This window comes from Alligator sinensis, unplaced genomic scaffold (genome assembly GCF_000455745.1).
Source record: "Alligator sinensis unplaced genomic scaffold, ASM45574v1 scaffold1542_1, whole genome shotgun sequence".
NCBI lineage: Eukaryota > Metazoa > Chordata > Crocodylia > Alligatoridae > Alligator > Alligator sinensis.
Window position 1 is genome coordinate 23128 of NW_005842452.1, and position 14835 is coordinate 37962.

At 45.0% G+C, this 14835-nt stretch overlaps 1 protein-coding gene and 2 long non-coding RNA genes across 3 annotated transcripts in view; 1 reads left to right on the forward strand and 2 right to left on the reverse strand.

Annotated features, from left to right (window-relative positions):
* Window positions 1-1400, reverse strand: part of HOXC11 (homeobox C11) — a 2600-nt gene extending 1200 nt beyond the window's left edge. Inside the window, exon 1 of the mRNA XM_006030564.2 lies at window positions 724-1400. Within this exon, the coding sequence (XP_006030626.1) occupies window positions 724-1399 (676 nt within the window). The 5' untranslated portion in view covers window position 1400. The remainder of the gene's footprint in view (window positions 1-723) is intronic.
* Window positions 1401-3304: 1904 nt separating this feature from the next.
* On the reverse strand, window positions 3305-9894 carry LOC102387366. Its single transcript, XR_324646.3, has 4 exons — window positions 9781-9894; window positions 9043-9128; window positions 4832-4878; window positions 3305-3690 (listed from the first exon to the last, which is right to left on the reverse strand). It is a non-coding gene; the product is annotated as an uncharacterized LOC102387366 (long non-coding RNA).
* Window positions 9895-10015: 121 nt separating this feature from the next.
* The window catches only part of LOC102387615, a 5507-nt gene continuing 687 nt past the window's right edge, over window positions 10016-14835 (forward strand). Inside the window, exons 1-2 of the long non-coding RNA XR_324648.2 lie at window positions 10016-10226; window positions 14017-14142. This is a non-coding gene — a long non-coding RNA (uncharacterized LOC102387615). The remainder of the gene's footprint in view (window positions 10227-14016; window positions 14143-14835) is intronic.

Genomic DNA, 14835 nt, shown 5'->3' on the forward strand with positions numbered 1-14835 from the left:
AAGAGCTCTCAAGCAACACTAAGTTTAAGAGTTGCTGGGCTCCAGCTTGGCAAATACTTAGCGATTTCTTACAAAAGAAAGCAAGACGTGCGCTCAAATGCCCCGCTTTGCCCCAAAGACAGCAAGCCTGAGACTTCGAGAAGCAGCAATGCAACCCCAAAGCTCACAGAAACACAGACACACACACAGACCCACACAGGCAAGACCCGGACTGAATCAAAACATTGCCCCTTTTGCCATCTACCTCCACACCCCTTGCAAAAGATATATTTTCTATATATATATATGTATATCTATATATATATATAGGGGGAAAAAAAGACTCAGCACAGACTTTTAATTAAAAAAACCCACCCTGCATGGATCTTAGTGCCTGAAAAGAAAGCCCAGGAAGCTAAAAACAGTGTTCTGCCCAATTGCTTTTTACCCTCAGAGGCCGGGGGTTCAAATCCTTTTAAAATGCTCCCGTAAGTTCATGATCAAAGTTAATATTTGTCACGATGGTGTGCTTTTAAAATTTCACAGACTCTAAGATACTGTGTCTGCGTCTAACATCCCCATTTTTTCAAAGAGCTTTCCCATCGTAAAAATTCTTCTCGTTGGAAGAAAGAGCTTTGTAGGTTATAATAAAATCCTTTGAATGCTTATAAAACTCCACATAAAATTTGACCGACAAAACATACGGGCTAGTGCCTTAACCTTTCCATTTACTGCTCTACCTACTCGAGTTGCTGTTTTTGCTTCCTTCCTTGTTGACAGAAGAGGACGAGGCTGAAGACCCTGGGTTTGTGTTCTCCTCTTCATCTTCCGGGTCCATGCCCTGCTCTCCTCGGGTTGACAGTGCATTGGGCTGGGACTCGGACTCCAGCTTGCTCTCGCCCTTCTGGAGGCAGTTCTCGGGCGGGTTCTCCGACCCGCAGTAGGCATTTTCGAAGAAGCGGTCAAAGCCTTGGGGCAGGACAGTGTTTTTGTTCATGCTGGAGTAGAATCCCGTAGATGGAGGATGGTTGGAGCTGGGGTGGTGGTGGCTGTACACGCTCTCGTTTTTCATTAGCATTTCGGTCATGGTGGAAGGCGGGATACATTCCCTGTGCATCAGATCTTCTGCGGAATAACACGATGCGTAATTGCTTCTATGGTGCCATTTACTAGAGGGGTCTAGCCCGTAGGAGACCTCTCGAACTGGCTGCACTTGCGAGAGGTTAGTGGAATAAGGGTAAGAGATTTGGCGAGAGGGGGCCTGTGGCAGGAAAGATGACACAGTTGAAAATTCTGGGACGTAATAGGTGCAGCTGGGGAGGTAGAGATTAGAAGCGCAACCTGCTCTGTCTCCAAAGTCAGCGCTCCGCTCTTTACGCGACTGAGAGCAGAAGTTTCCTAGGTTCACTGAGTTAAACATCTTTCTCCTTTTCTTGCTCCTATGGCTAGATGTTTTGGATCCGATGTGCAGAGGGGGAAAAATTTGGGGAGGCGAGATGACGCGCTATCCGTCTTAGTCGCTCCAAGGAGCACGTGATCCAAAGTAGATATTGTCATATATCAGTTTGGAGCACTTAGACGCGTAGGAGTGGTTGACTTAGGTAAGAACTCAGAGGTTCAAACGATTGGTTTTCAAACACCGCAGAAACATTATGAAAATCAATCGCAGATTTGTATTCATTTTCTTCAAGGCACACCCCTCGTTCAGCATTTCAAAGCAGAGGGCGAGGACGAGGGGTGGCTTGTGAAGTTTTTTTTTTTTTTTTTCTTCTTCTTCTTCCTTCCTTCCCTTTCCCAATTTGGATTTTGCTTTCTATTTTTCACATGGATTCGGGGCTGAGCTGGGGGGGCTCTTTGGAGAGGTGGGAGTGCGGGGTGGGGGGTGCGTGTGGAAGGGAGGGAGGGTCTTAAAGCGATTTGGACTGTATTTGCCACCGTGCTTTTTAATTCTGATTTTTTTTTTAAAGATTTGATTTTTTCCATGCTAGGCAGCTTGTGGGCGTGTTAATGCACAGCTCTGTACGTAGGCTCACTTTAAAAAAAATTTTTTTTAAAAAAGCCCCGAGAATGCGCTGGAGATGCCTAAGTAAGTTTTCCAACATTTCTCAACATCTTGCTACAGGGCTGAGTTCACCTCTGTCCGGACCACGGGGCTGTGCAAGTCGCAGTGAATATATATCTCGATATATCTATATCGCTATAGGGGAGTTGGGGGGGGGGGAGGTGGCTAATTAGCAGGCTTCTAACCTCGGCTAATTACGCGGTGCATATTAACTATGCATAAACCAAGGTGGCCGGACTTAGAGGGGCTCTACCCTATGAAGGCGGCTTAAAGTTTCAAACTTTCAAGTTCCCTCGGACTTCAACTGAGCCATTTCGGGCCTGGGCTTAATGACGTTTGATATCGAAGTAGCTATATATCAGGGCACAGAGCAAATGAGCGAAGTCAATGCCTAATAAATATTCGAAAAACCTCCTTTAATGTTTGGTTAAATATTTATTACGTAAGAGTGGCATAGTGAATATTTAATGCAATTGTTTATTGTCAATCAATGAATGCCCGTCCGAGATTACTAGCAGCCTTTATTCTTCCAGCCGAATTAAAAAAAAAAAAAAGGGGGGGGGGGGATAGCAGAGGTTCTTATTAAAGTCATTCGTCTTGTATTTTCCGCCCCGAGAGCCTTTGACTTCCCTGGATTTTGCCAGGTTTTCTGGCGGAGCACATGCTAGAAGTGCTAGCAGAGCCTCGGCGAGGTTTGCAGCCAGCTGCCAAGCTCAACTCTGCTTTCCAGCGCTAGGCAAAAGGTGTACCTGGAGGACAGATAAAGACAATCCCCTCGCCCTGCGGTGACTCCATTTCCAAGAAGTCTGTTGCGCTAATGTCAATGCTTAAAACTCTCCGACCCACCAATTGCCCTGTGGCCACTACCTTGTAATCTAATGGGATTTGCACCTGGGTTGACACTGAGAGGAGGAAGAATAGAGGTGGCTTCTCTGGTTCCAGCTGCGCTGCCTGTGTTTTGCACACAATCATCATCATAATGCCATCTATGGTCGTGTAGCTAGCTCTATTTTTTCTTTTCCTTCCAGGACACCAGCTGGTTAATTTTTCTTGATACCTCCCTCCCCCTTCCCCCCCTCCCTATTGTTCTGTTATAAGGAAAATAAGTGCAATTTCTATTGTTTATACACCGATCCTCAACTCCATCCAACGGAAGACAGGTTAGGCACCTCCACCAAAACTCACACGCCGCCATACAGTCAAAATGCTTTTATTGAGTGTATCTTTTCCAGAGAAATCAAAAAGAAGAGAGAGAGAAGGGGAGGGGAAAAAAGCAAGGCACTCGATAAAGCAGGAACAATATTGCAAAGGGGCTCAGAAGCCTCTAATAAAGGGGAATTTATTGGTTTTGTATTTATTTTATTTTTATTTGGGGGACTGAGCAACAACAGGCAACTCCTCAAAGTAGCAATTAAGCTCGAGAGAGACATCAGATGCAAACTGTCCAGCTCACAAAATCTGCTCATTCAGCCTAGAAACGGTTCATTTTCATTTCCGCCGGTCTCTCTCTCTCTCTCTCTCTATATATATATATTTGTCTCCCCCGTTTTAGTCTCCAGACAGCTTCATTTCTAGGCAATATTCATAGAAATGCAGGGGGGGAATCCTTCCTGCACACGCTTCAGGGAAGAGGCGGAGGATGGCTGCAGCTGGAGAAATAATAAGACTGATAAGAGTAGTCATAATAATAAAGCTAATGAAATGAATAAGGGCTGGAAAATGTTGCTTATCTTGAGAGATTCCCCCCCCCGACAAGTCAGGATCTTTCAGCAGAGCTAAGATCGGAGCTGAAATCCGCTGGACCCTGCAGCCTAGCCGTCAAAACCAGGGTGTTTGCATTGCGATATGCCTGAAATTCAGTTTATTTAATGCGGAGTCTGGGGGCGAATATGGCGGCTGCCCCTGCTAAGAGAGGGGACTCTTTCTGGGTCTCCGAGCTGCTGCCCACCTTCATGCAACAGTGCCTTTCATTTGATTTGATTTTCTTATTTTTATTTTTATTTGTTTTTACCCTCCCGGATTTTTCTCTGGCTGGGTATGTCTGTCGAAAAGGCGCGGGCCCTCCTCATAAACCCTTCTTCTTTTTTTTTTTTAATAAGGGATCGGGGTGTATATAAATGGGTCTGAAAGGCAACCTGAGCTTGTGTCTGCCTCTCAAATGCACGGCTGGCTGATAAATATCAAGAAAAGCGCGCTGGCTATGGAGAGAGAGTCCCTTAGTTGGGTAATCTGCTCCATTTTATGGCTTTGAAGTCGTTTGGGGCGAAACTTTTAATTAAAGCGTCAGCAATCTTTTAACTTGGCTTTTTATGGACCAATATTAATACTAACTACAAACTAATAATGTTAAGCTATTGTTTATGAGCGTAATTATTCCCCACCCCACCACCACCCCCCAGTTCCCTTCTCTTTGCAACCTGCATGGAAGAGAAACGAACTCGGATGGGGATGAGCAATGGGCTAGTACCAAAAAAGTAAAATAAAATAAAATAATGCACATTTCCCAAGAAAGGTCCGGGGGGGTTGTGCTGTTCTTAAGGGCAAACCGAACAGCAGAGGTGGGAAAGAAGTTAGCTCAGTGGCTCAAAAGATGCGGGGAGCAGCTCCAGGAGATCTGTCTTGTAGGTGCATGAAGAATTTATTGCTCCGAGTAGGTAAATATCCCCGCACCAAGCCCTGGCGTCGTTTTGTTTTTTAAACCCAGTTTAAAGTATAGGATTTGCTGACTTCCTGCGAGCAGGAGACAGCTGTGGAGTCATAGCACTTGAATTTGACCACCAAAGCGACTACCATAAAAACCAGGATGAGGGCTGCAGTCTCGCATTCCTTTTGGTTCCCTTAAAAAAAAAAAGAAAAAAGAAAGAAAGAAAAGAAAAAGGCAAATGAGTTTGAAAAGCCAACCCGCCGGAGACATCCAGAATTTCAGCCCAGTTCATTTCACAACCGGGAATGCAAAAATATAGATATAGAAATGTATGTCTATGAGAAATGCAAATGCACACTCAAAATAAAATGAATTTGTTGTTGTTAAAAAATAAAGTCTGCTTGGTCCATCAAACACTCAGGGAAACTTGAACTGTGTGTATGGGGGGGGGGGTTGTTCTTTTTCCCCCTTCGAAATTGGATGTTTTCTAGATTATTTTTCCCTAAATACTTGAATTACTAGTGGAGGGTATTTTGGGGGGTCCTGCTCTGCCCGCGGACAGCTGCAGAGCAAACGAAAACAGAGCAGACACTGCCCAGAAGGTATCTCCCAGCGTTTCATTTGCAGTGATAACCCTGAATAGCAATCTAGCTGGCCCCTTGCTATTTTGCAAGCATTTCAAAATCTTTTGGGCTGACATAACCTAGGGGTAAATCTCCAAAACAGAACCAAAGGCATTTTCTTCCCCCCCCACCCACCCACCCCCACTCCTGCTTGATGACCTGAAAACACTTAACACATTTCAGAGAGTTTTCAGCAGGCGAATAGGCAGAGTGAGCCACGCCAGAAATGATTGCAAACATGAACTCCGAGGAGTTTGCTTGGGACAAGTCTCGCCAAACCCATACTGCAATTTTAGCCAAATCCTAACTTTGGGGTGTGAAAATTGGCGTGAGCTCGCGTAGATAAATACGGTCAGTTCCATTTTGATTTAGGTTAATCTTGCACTTGAACTACTCTTCATAAATCATCCCTGATTATTTTTCCCTCCAATGGGAGGAGAAGGTCTATTATATATATATAATATATATATCCCTTCCCACCCCTTCCGAAAAAAAAATCACGATCATTTTCATCCCATGTCAATTCGTAGCCACGTTCCCAGTTTGGACTGGTTCAAAAACTTTCCTCCCCCTGCAGCTCCCCTCATAAAGGGCTCTTTGTTGCAGATCGGCCCGTTCCAGTATGGAGCCCAGTGCTGGGGCAAGGAAAAATAAAATAAAATATCATTGATCCCAATCTGATTTACCAGAGCCACTTACTGCCTCCTCCCATGCGTTTTAAAAGGAGCTGTGTTCTCGAGATATCGGGTGCTTTATGTATAGATTGTATCTTTACTTAATTTCAGAGATTTGGCCAGAGTTTGCTTTGGCTCCCGGTTTTGGAAAAGGGGGCATTTGCCATTGCAAAGGGGCTGTATTCATGCCTACCCATTCCTTTCTCGTAGCTGCAAAGGCATCGAAATCATTTCGGGAAGAGAAGTCCTCTCTAGGAGCTGAGCTAGACACACTCTGGGACTTCTCTTTGCTATCTGTAATAAGCCCAAACTTCTGATGCCTAATGACTTCGGCCTGTCAGCTGTTGGGAAGCTGGTCCCCCCCCCCCCCCCCCCCCAAAAAAAAGAGGGGAAGCTGGTCCCCCCCCCCCCCTCCACAATACAGTAGGATAATGATTTTCTAAGAACAAGACTCAGATGGACTTCAAAAAAATGTGTGGAAAACCACGCCAGTAAACAGATTACTAGAGACTGCATCTGTACACAGGAAATCTAGAGAGGGGAGACAATAGCTACAAGTGGAAAGCTCTTGGAAAAAAAGATTATTATCCCCAAATGACAAAGATAAATTTAATTGGATATAAGCCAGCCTACTAAAGAAAACTATATAAGCTGTGAACAATTCAAAGGGAAAAGGGTCTTAGATCTTCCTTAGACCTGAGCTGCAAGTTCAAAATCATGTGGACTCAATAAAGATAAAAGGAGATCAGCTATGCTTCCCAACCACACGCAAAGCAGCGATTGCCGGGCCAGGAGGGGGTCGGATTCTGATACAAATTAGCCCGCAGACACTCGGAGGATGCTTCTTCTGAAACCAATAATCACGCAATAGGAGCAAGGCTCGTCGCTGTTTAGTTCCCAGCCCTGACTTCTCCAGCCCCATCTCACGTTAACAACGTCTGGGGCTCCCCATTCAGTCTGCGGGCGTTCAACACAATCCTTCGGATGATTTTCTTCCCTGCCCTAAAAAAACCCGAAACAACATTTAGTGGGGGAAAAAAAGACTGTGCTTAAAAGTAGGGAAGTGAAACTTCGCGATAAATTCGCCTCTCCTGGAGTCCCCTTGGAGAAATGAAGCCGCCCAGGGTTAAGGTTTCTACTGCACCCCTTCCCTATAAAATCCCTACAAAACTACACCCCCCCCCCATAAAATAATAGAAAAATCACTCTGTAGAAAACACCTACCCCCGTAGTAAGAACAGGGTGGATTTCTTTCAAAGGCTCCTTGGGGGTTAACATGGTCAGTGGTTCTGGAAGGTCAAAAAAAGCTGCCTAAAAAGTCGGATACGGGGTGGCAGGAAATTCGCTTCCCGCTGGGGACCCCCGTATCTGAGCCCAGGTGGAAAATTCCGAATTAAAGCCGAGCGGACAGTCGGGAGGCTTATTAAACATGCAGGCGCGTTAGCACGCGTGGCATTTAATCGATAGGTTTCCAGGAAATCATTTCAAAGTGCTCCACTGTGATCTGCTGGCTCTTGTATCTCTCTCCCTCCAGCCGGCAGCGGGTGAAGTATTTCTCTCCGGCTCCCATTGATCAAAGTAGGATCTCAACCTTTTATGGGATAAACTTCAATAGTTCTCAATTTACGTGAGAGCCGGTCCTAGAAGCTCGCTCCCCATCCCCACATTCATCAGAATAAAATGAAACAAAAGCCTTGAGATAGTCAGGGGTGACATTTTGCAAACACATAGTTCAGGTTTAAAGGATGAATGTTGCTTGAAGTGCTTTTTATTGTGGCGTGAGATCTATCTATCTATCTATCTATCTATCTCATTACACATATCCACCCACATCTCCCTTTAGATATAAAATATGTGTGCCTAGAAAAATACATGCTTGGAAAATTCAAACGACATGATTTGCCAGCCCAGATACTGGTCGATACTGTAGCAATAACACGCCAATGCAAGTCCAAATCTGTTGCGCTCTTTTTAAAAAGTTCCTTCTTCTCTCGCTATCTCGACTCGTCAGAGTTTGAGGAGTTCATCTTCTGCAAGAGAGATGCTATTCAAATCCTTTCCTTCTATGAGGGGCAAGCCTGGAGGGCTTGAGGAAGGCAAAGGACACCTCCGTTTACGAAGAATATACATATATTTCATTCGGTTGATATTACATGTGTCCTTCCAAAACTTGGTGTAAAACTTGAGAATTATGGATTCGAAACTGATGGAGGGGACTCATATCCTCACCTCTTAACTGCGTGAACTTTTCTTTCTTGCTTGCTTTCTTGCTTGCTTTCTCTCTTTCTCTCTCTCCATCCAACAGATATATAGGGAGTCTTCATATATAAACGTGTGTGCATCCTGTACTTAACTACCGAGGTATAAATATCCCACGCTAACTCTATAGAGGTATCTATTCATTATGTGGGCACACATATTTAGACAAATATCTCTCGAGTTATGCATTTTATAGGAAAATAGCCATGTATAGTTTCCCTCGCTCTCTCTCCCCCTCTCTCTCATTCTTTCATATGGCTATAAAAATAAATTTGCGCCTAGACCAGGGCTGATGAGATGAGTGTCTGCTCGTCATTGGAAATGCTCAGTATTAAGAGCTAGTTCGTGGACGTAGTGTTATTACTCGAGAAAGGAAGACGGGAGAAGGCCAGGAATGAAAGATCCTCACTAGTGCATGGAACAATCACCAGGGCTGAACGTTAAATGTGTAGGTTTCTTTCAGCTTGTTGGGGTTTTTTGTACCTCTATTTTTTCCCCAACAAAGCAGAAAAATAGAGGCGACCCCCTCCCCTCCGAGCTCCCCGCCCGGGCACGGAAGCCCAAAGCAAACCCGATATTCCAGCGAGCTCTGCACGAGCCAGGACTGGATGTATGCACATGTGGCTTGGGTCTGGGAATGGAGGCACACATTGCATGGATTAAGTGGCTTTTGAAACTGTCATTGCAAGATCTATTCATTTATCTAATGGACCAGAGGCAGCTAGCTTTGTGTGTGTGTGCGTGCGTGTGTGACCCCCCCCCTACCCCCAACAAAGATCTCTAGAAAAGCAAAATACACACATTTTCGGAGGCGTCTACCCGACTGGCTGGGACAGGTCCATCTTCTCTTCCGAGCGGGTCGTGGCCTGAACTCCAAGCCACGTCAGCTAAAAAAAAAAAAAAGAAGGAAAGGGGGAGGAAAAAAAAGGAAAGAAAAAGAAAAGTTTGGGGGCTGTGGGCTCCCAGGGGCTGTGTGAGATAGGGGCTTTCTCGAGGGGGCACAACTCTTGTTTCCCTTCCTTGTTTCTGGGCTCTGCCATCTGTCCTAAGACCCACTGCCTGAGCTCATACTCTGTTTTTTGGAGAGAAAATGTATATACAGAAATCAGCTCCGGATGGGGAGGGGAAGGGGTGAGGACGGTGGGCCAGAGGGTTTGGAGGACTGGGAAGCTCTTATGGGTTTCTATTTCCCCCTGCCTATATCCTTCCCCCCCCCCCCCATCCTTCTCTCTCAAGTTGGGGGTGTCTTGCCACCCCACCAGGCCCCTCAAGTATCACAAGCCACAGACCTGAAGGCACAGTCCCCCTGGTCCTAAATACTCCCTGCAAACTAGCTCCGGAAAAGATTTGCAAATAACTCCTGGCTCCTATGCCTGGGGTTTTGTTTGGAGTTTAAAAAAATAGTGTCTCGAGTCGGGTTATCCCCACCTCCCCTCTCCTTTTATTTAATACTTACATATATATATATTTTGAGGCCAAAAAGTCTAACCTCCAACCCCACACCCCCCTCCCTTCCTGCTTCTCTGTCTCTCTCCTTACCGAGTGAACTTCATTGTTTTCTGGAGGAAATGGTAATGTTCGGACATTAAACCCTAATTGGGCTTTTCTTTATGACGTTTAATTTCCTCCATGGCAGACGTGTTTGCATCTTGCTGGAAAAAAAAAAAAAGAAGAAGAAGAAGCTTGTTTGAAGTCTGCAATCCAAGAAGGGGGGGAGGAAGGGGGGGTGGAAAAAAAAAAGAAACTTTCCAGCACAGCGATCGGCAATGAAGAAGTCTGGTCACAGCCTTGATCCTTCTATCTTCATCCTCCTCGTTGCCCTCACACAGCCCCCCCCCCCCCTTCTTCTTGCTTGACCTCCCCCCAGAATTAAGGAGGCTTCTTTAAGAAGCAGCACTATGTTTACTAGCATAAGAAAAGCCATTGGCATTTAGGCGTTTTGCTACAAAGCCCTGAAAATGGAGGAGCGCGGAATGCCATATACGGTAGGATGCTAACTTGACCTTCACTTTGTAATGGCGCCCCCCGCCCACCCAGACAGACAGTTGTAAACAGAAGTCATCCGGCAAGGGGATTAGCCCAGGAGCGGAGCGGGGAGCCCGGGGTGGCTGGGTCTGGGCTGAGGCTGAGCCTGCAGCAAAGAGGGGTGCTCCAGTCCGCACCTTGGACCACTAAGTGTGGACTGGGGAGGGAGGGGGGGGGTGTACTGGGGCATTTCTATGCCTTCCCCGGGTGTGTGCAAGAGAGAGAAGGGGCTTTAGCGACCACGGTGGCCTGAGCCACTCGCGTGTTTTCTCTCTTTTTTTTTTTTAGCTCGAGTGAAACCTCCTTTCTAGCTTCCCTTTATGTATTTGCATTGCTTTCAAGCGCTCGGGATTATTATGATGTTTGGGAGGGGTTGGAGTGGGGGTGGGGGCTGAAATATTAAAGCAAGTATTCCCACCCAAACCGTCCCGGGTGGATTTGGGATTATAGCTTGATTTTATGTTGCAAATGCCTGAAGCCAGCGGTAGATCTGGAGGATGCACCCGGCTAGGAAAGCTCCGCTTCGCTTAGCATGGGGCGGAGTGGGGCTTTATCTCAATCAAGAACACACACACCTCTCCCCGCTGTTTTTTCCCCCCTTTAATTGAAGGAAACCACCTTTGGAGGCTTCCAGCAGCCTAGAGAAATCAAGTGTGTTTGCAGATGTGTGTATATGGGACCGCCTTTGTGTATGTGTGTGTATGTGTAAGGGGGGGGGGGGGGAGCGATTCCCGTTTCATCTCATTCACTTTGTCTCTATAAAGAGATAATTATATATCTACTTCTTCAGCTGTGTAGTAAATTCTATTCGGCTGCAATTATAGATGCATATTACCGTTATAAATACCTATAAAATCAGCGTTTGTGCTCCAGCGGGGAGGGAACGGGAAATAACAAACGGATGCGCGTTGAGGACTCACTTCGGAGCCGCGGGTGGACGGCTCCAAGTTTGGGGGCCGAAATCTCTCAACAGGCTGTAGAAAGCCCCCGATTTGCAAAGGGGCTGAGTGCCCCCTGGACTCCCGGGCTGGTTCGCAGGAGCTCTGGAAATCGAGATCCCGGTTCCGAGTCTGAATGTTGCCCTCCGTGGGTAAAGCTTGAAAGCCCACGTGCAACACATAGGTTTCCCTTTGCACACACACGGCTTATACGTGCACACACGTCTTACATCCTTGTACAGATAACGTGCATAGATGTAATGGGGATGTGTGTGAAAAGAAATGTGCCTACATGTGTGCACGGATGGGGTACACAGGCTTTACATCTCTAAACACATGTGGCTTGGGGACAAATGTCAATAGATATAGAATATAAATCCTTGACATATTCGCCCACATTTATGTATACACACACACACATATATACATCCGTATGTTTGCACACACACGCATATTTATCTATCTGTAAATGTGTGTGAATAGATCTATCCATGTGTGCATATATATGTATGTACATATATATGTAAGTGTGTGTGTACATATATGTATATGAACACATATATACCTATGTATGTATGTATGTATCTCTCTCTCTATATATATATATATATGTACCCATATATACATATATCTATATATGGGTGTATATACACAATATATATGTGCATATATTTTATATATATATTAAGTGTATATATATTAAGTTTATATATCAGTGTGTATGTATGTATATATGTGTGTGTGTGTGTGTGTATATATATATAAACACACACACACTGATATTTATATAACTATATAGGCTGAGATATAAGTTGATCTATTGATATGTAAAGGGTATATATCAATGCTATATAGTCTATATATCTGTGTGTGCATGTCAGTATATGCATGCATGTCAACATTTATATGCATGCGTGTAGATATACCGCATGTTAACACACATACATGTGTATACATATATACGAAGGCACACGAGACTTTATTGTATTTTCTATTCCAGATCTAGGCTCCAAATTCTTACCACGAGCCAAAGTTATATCGGGGAATGACTATTTCTCCGCCGTCTCGCTGAGAAAATGTTCTGGTGGGAAGTATGCCCATCTGTGATATTATTTTTATTGGACCTGCGGTCCTTGGGAGATTGTTCATTGTTACCTTTGGTTTCCAACTGGATTTTTCCATACGCAGTTTTTTCAATGATTTCTCCCTTTCAGGCGACTCCTATCACCTCATAATAGTTTAATAGTGAATCATAAAAATAAAATGAATTTCCGCACGCCCTGTAATTATCAACATATCTCCTCTGAGCGTGATCATTGGAGAAGGTAAAGAGACCTATAGGCACAAAATACGAATATTTATTAACCCGATTATTATTTCTTAAAAATATCCGGATCAGGCTCGCTGTTTGTTGTGTTTGCATTGCTAACCCCTTCATAAGAAAAAAAGAAGCAGCAGCAAATCTCTTTTCAAACAGTAAATAGGATTATTTTCTTACCATGCATTTGGATTGCAGGCAGTACTATTTCCCCACTGTATGAATAAACGTTCAGGTGCGATTTATTTTGACTGAGGGAGAAACAAGATTTCTGCCCTTTCCTAATATAATAAAATAGGAAATCTTAAGGGAAGGGGGGGGATCCCTCTAAAATCCAAACTAGAAAAATATTTTTCAAAAATAGTCAGCTTAAGGTCTCAAAGAATCAAAGAAAGTGGAAAATAGCTTTTTCTGATGCCCGTGTTGAGGGGAACGATGGTTAGAAAGAGATTTATTGGGGTTCATATTTCTTTGCTCGGTTCTTTTTTGAATAAAAATAAAGGTGTGTAATGAAATCAGTCTCCAGGAAGAACGAGGCAGAGAGCCACAACGATGCATCCATTAGGAAACCGGTGTAATTTAGCCCCTGCGAGGAGCACAAAACCTCCTGATCTTTTTATCTTTCTTATCCTTTTCATCTTTATTATCACTCTTGTTAACAACACCAATGAGACTGGATACATATATCTCGTTTAAATGCAGTCATCCATGGAACCACTGTAGTCGCTAGCTACAGATATATTAATTAATTTATTCTCTCAACAGTAAAATATTGCTGTGTCTACTTGATACCTACCAAGTAATAAAAAAGAGGAGGGTTTTTTTTTCCCTTCTCTCTCTCCCCCGTCTCCTTCTGCACTTCATTAGGCTTTACCTATAAGTTTCTACTTGAAATGATTTGCTTAAACCTAATTACTTGCAATGCACTTCATTTTGCTCTCCCAGGGTGTGGAAGGTTTCAGAGCAGGGGTGGCTGGCTGAGGTGGTAAATGCTGTTAATTATTCCCACTCTGTCTTTATTTTATATTTATGAACCCGCACTTGCAAACAAAAGGCCTACTTTAGCAGGAAGGCATTGGCATATTAATGATAAGGGAGCGTGTTACTTAAAACGGTCACTATTACAGGAGGAAGGGCCCTTGCAAACAGTTCATATATCAAGGAAATATTTAAAATATCGACACCCGGGAGCAATCTTGGCTCGAGCTGGAATAAGGCTCTGGACCAACTCGGCTGAGGAGGAGGGAGTTTGCAGGAAGAAGAAGAATCATAATACTGGCAATGCTAAAGATCGTGCATCCGCTGCAAAATGCATTATTTTATTGGCAGTGTCTTAACAATAGCAACCTGATTGGGGGTGGGAGGTGGGGGGGAGGGGGTTGCAGAGGAGGGAAAGGATCCAAATATTTGCATGCCTGAACACAGGCATCTCGATAATGTTGGAGGAAAGCCCAATCCCCTGTTTTTTATTATTATTATTATTATTTTTTGCAGGCAGCTCTGTGCCCTGGCTGTCTCTTCACATCTATTTATGCTCGCGCCTGCATGAAATGTGGACTTGTAAATGGAGCCATGAGTGCATCCAGCCGTCCCTCCCTCCCCACGCACCTCGGCCTGCGGGTACTTTGCAAGGCGAGCCGCGAAGGGGTGCCAGGGTGCTCAGCACCTGGGGGAGCGGAGCCCAAAGCCAGTGCATTCCTGAATAGGAAGGCTACCTTTCTTCTTCTTTTTTTTTTTTTTTTGGATTACTGGCCAGATCTCAAGAGGGTTGTGGTGGGGGGTGGAGGGTGGGAGAAATGTAGCGGGGTGCGGGCAGTGAGTGGGGGGAAATCCCATCGGCTGCAAGACTTAGCAAGGAAGAAGGCCATGGCGAGCCTGGAGGCAGACAGCTCTGCCACGATGCCTTCCTGAAGTCCAAGACCAAGGCTGACTGACCCCGGCGCGATGGCCCATCTATCAACCTGGGAAGACATCCTTGCGTCTGGGAAGTAGGAGATACAATATTTCAGTTGTCTTATCCACTTCAAAGTAGCAGCGATTATGAAGGCTCCGGAAGCCCCATCGCTGAATTTATTTAAAAGCAAACCAGACAGTGTATTTTTTCCAAGGAGGGGGGAGTGGAGAGGGGAGGTGGAGGGGGATAATATATTTGCTCCTTCCCGTGTGTGCGCCGAGGGTGAAGTGGCCGAGAGTCTCCCCATCAAGTCTGCTCATGAACCCGCGTGTTTTATTTTCTCCTGCGCGGTTGACTCTCTCCTTTGCAACCTCCATTGGGGACGGAAGCATTCCTCTGCCCGGATCTTTTGTCTCGGA